The sequence below is a fragment of the Triticum dicoccoides genome, chromosome 4A (assembly GCF_002162155.2).
Source record: "Triticum dicoccoides isolate Atlit2015 ecotype Zavitan chromosome 4A, WEW_v2.0, whole genome shotgun sequence".
NCBI classification, from domain to species: Eukaryota; Viridiplantae; Streptophyta; class Magnoliopsida; order Poales; family Poaceae; genus Triticum; species Triticum dicoccoides.
Genome location: NC_041386.1, coordinates 589,591,748 through 589,593,870, shown reverse-complemented (window position 1 = coordinate 589,593,870; position 2,123 = coordinate 589,591,748). Strand labels below are relative to the sequence as shown.

The window sequence follows — 2,123 nt, the reverse complement described above, 5'->3', positions numbered from 1 at the left end:
CCTCGTCTGGTGGGCCAGCGGTGGAGCTGCTCATGCACGGCGCCGGAGATGGCCGACTCGGTGGGTGTCGGCCCATGGTCAGCTACGCCGCCGCGGTCACCAGAGCAGGAGTAGGAGCCACGGGAGGAGGTAGTGCAGGCGCCGCCGGCGCCTCCAGTCTGCCAGGGGCCACCAGCCTACCTTTGGCAGCCACCTTCGTACGCCGATCTCACTCGAGACGATGACTAGGAGGAGTAAACAGCGGCCATGGGGGCACAGAAGACGAAGGCGGCCATGAAGCGGCCATTATCTTTTTTCTATGTTTTATTTTTTTTATGTTTATGTGCTGAACTTGGGTAATGTGGACGTTTGAATGTTTAAATTTATGTTTTAAGTTATTTTTAATATGTTTTTGTTTTTTTGGTTTAAATTCAAGTCCGACGAGGCAGGCCGTTTGAGGTGCGGTTGGCCCGTTGAACGCACCGACCGCCGCAAGTACAACTGCAAGCGGACGAATGTGTCCGTTTTTCTGTCCCAAACAAACGAAAAGCGGATGAAAGGAATGTCCGTTTAGGATCGTGCGTTGGAGTTGCCCTTAGCTTGGGCTTGTGTCGCAATCACGAAAATCTAAACTTTACGCTCTGCCTCTGCTCTGCTCCAACCCCCTATAAATATATCTCATCTGATGCAGAAGTGAGCCTCTTCAACCAACCCAACAAACCAAAGCCCGACGATGGCCATCATCAAGCAGTCGCTCATTGTCCTAGTGCTGCTCATATGCGGAGCAGGCGGCTCCACCACACCGGCGCCGGCGCCGGAGCCGGCGCTGCTGACGCAGGATAATCTGTGTGTCGGCATAAGGTCAGTACCTACTTTTCTATAATTCATTCATTTCAGAGAGGGCACGTGAAAAGTAAGTACTGACACAGGATAATCTGTGTGTCGCATAAAGCACTACCAACGAAGAGATGGTCTGCGTCGCCGACGGCGCACTGGCGTGCTTCGCCGAAAATGTAGTCACCGACGAGCTTACCTTCACGCCATGCTTCGTCACCGCCGCCGGCGAATGCTTGGCCAAGGATAAGGAGGAGCCCAGCAAGAACCACTGCATCGGCCTAGAGATCAGCGACCTGAAATGCCTTGGAGATAGCGCCTGGACCTGCTACAACAGCTTCACCGGGTACATCCCTCCCGCCTTCATCGCGTGCTTCCAAGGCAGAGCCCCCATGTGCACCCCACAGTGATCGTTGTCAGGATTTTCATTCCATCACCTACACCATGATCAACTGCTTGCTTGCCGACAATAAAGGGGTTTGTCTCTGTGTGTGTGTGTGTGATTTAGTATGTGGTAGTAGTAATATGGTATGGTTGTGCCATATTTCTCGGATTTTTGTTTTGATGATTGATGATGATTTCGCTGGAAAAAGAAAACAATAATCCTACACCTACAGGCAATCAACAGGAAGTTACGGACCTCCCTTCTCTTCTAATCATACCTCCGCCCCCTGATTTTCAGGGGTGGACCGGTGCCTCCCAAATTGACCAATGAAAGAATGCCTCGTCACCCTGTAAACCACTCTCCCCCGTAATTTCCTGTAGATGTAGCATTACTGGAAAGAAAATAGAGTGAGAAGCATTGAGCCTTCCTTGTACTGATCTCATCAGAAGGAAGTTGGAAATGGAAAACAAAAGAATGGTTGGTTGTATAAGCACGGGATTGATTGATTGATTGCTGCGTGCTTTTATTCCATTCTCAACTTGTACTGTAGCGCATTAATTGATGTGCACTCCGTATTCCCTATGTTCCTAAATACTCACTCGGTCCCTAAATATAAGTATTTTTAGAGATTCCAATGCGGACTACACACGGCGCAAAATGAGTGAATCTACATTTTAAAATATGTCTATATATATCCGTATGTAGTTCGTATTGCAATCTCTAAAAAGACTTATATTTAGGAGTGGAGAGAGTAGGAGCATAAGACTTATATTTCAAATGTTCAAATATAGCGGTAGTTGTACTTAAATAAGTTCAAATATTACGCTCAAATATTATTGCCCTCTTTAACCGCCCATGAATGCTCGATCAGATTTTCCTTGGGTTGCTCATGAGTTGCTCAATGCCAGATACGTTGATGTCTTTT

The 2,123-nt window shown here is 48.0% G+C and overlaps 1 protein-coding gene across 1 annotated transcript; it reads left to right on the top strand.

The window, feature by feature from the left end:
- The first annotated feature begins 691 nt into the window (after positions 1-691).
- On the top strand, positions 692-1,736 carry LOC119289233. Its single transcript, XM_037568598.1, has 2 exons — positions 692-840; positions 932-1,736. The coding sequence occupies exons 1-2, from the start codon at positions 713-715 to the stop codon at positions 1,221-1,223; spliced, it is 420 nt and encodes a 139-aa protein (XP_037424495.1). The 5' UTR covers positions 692-712; the 3' UTR covers positions 1,224-1,736.
- Positions 1,737-2,123: the final 387 nt, after the last annotated feature.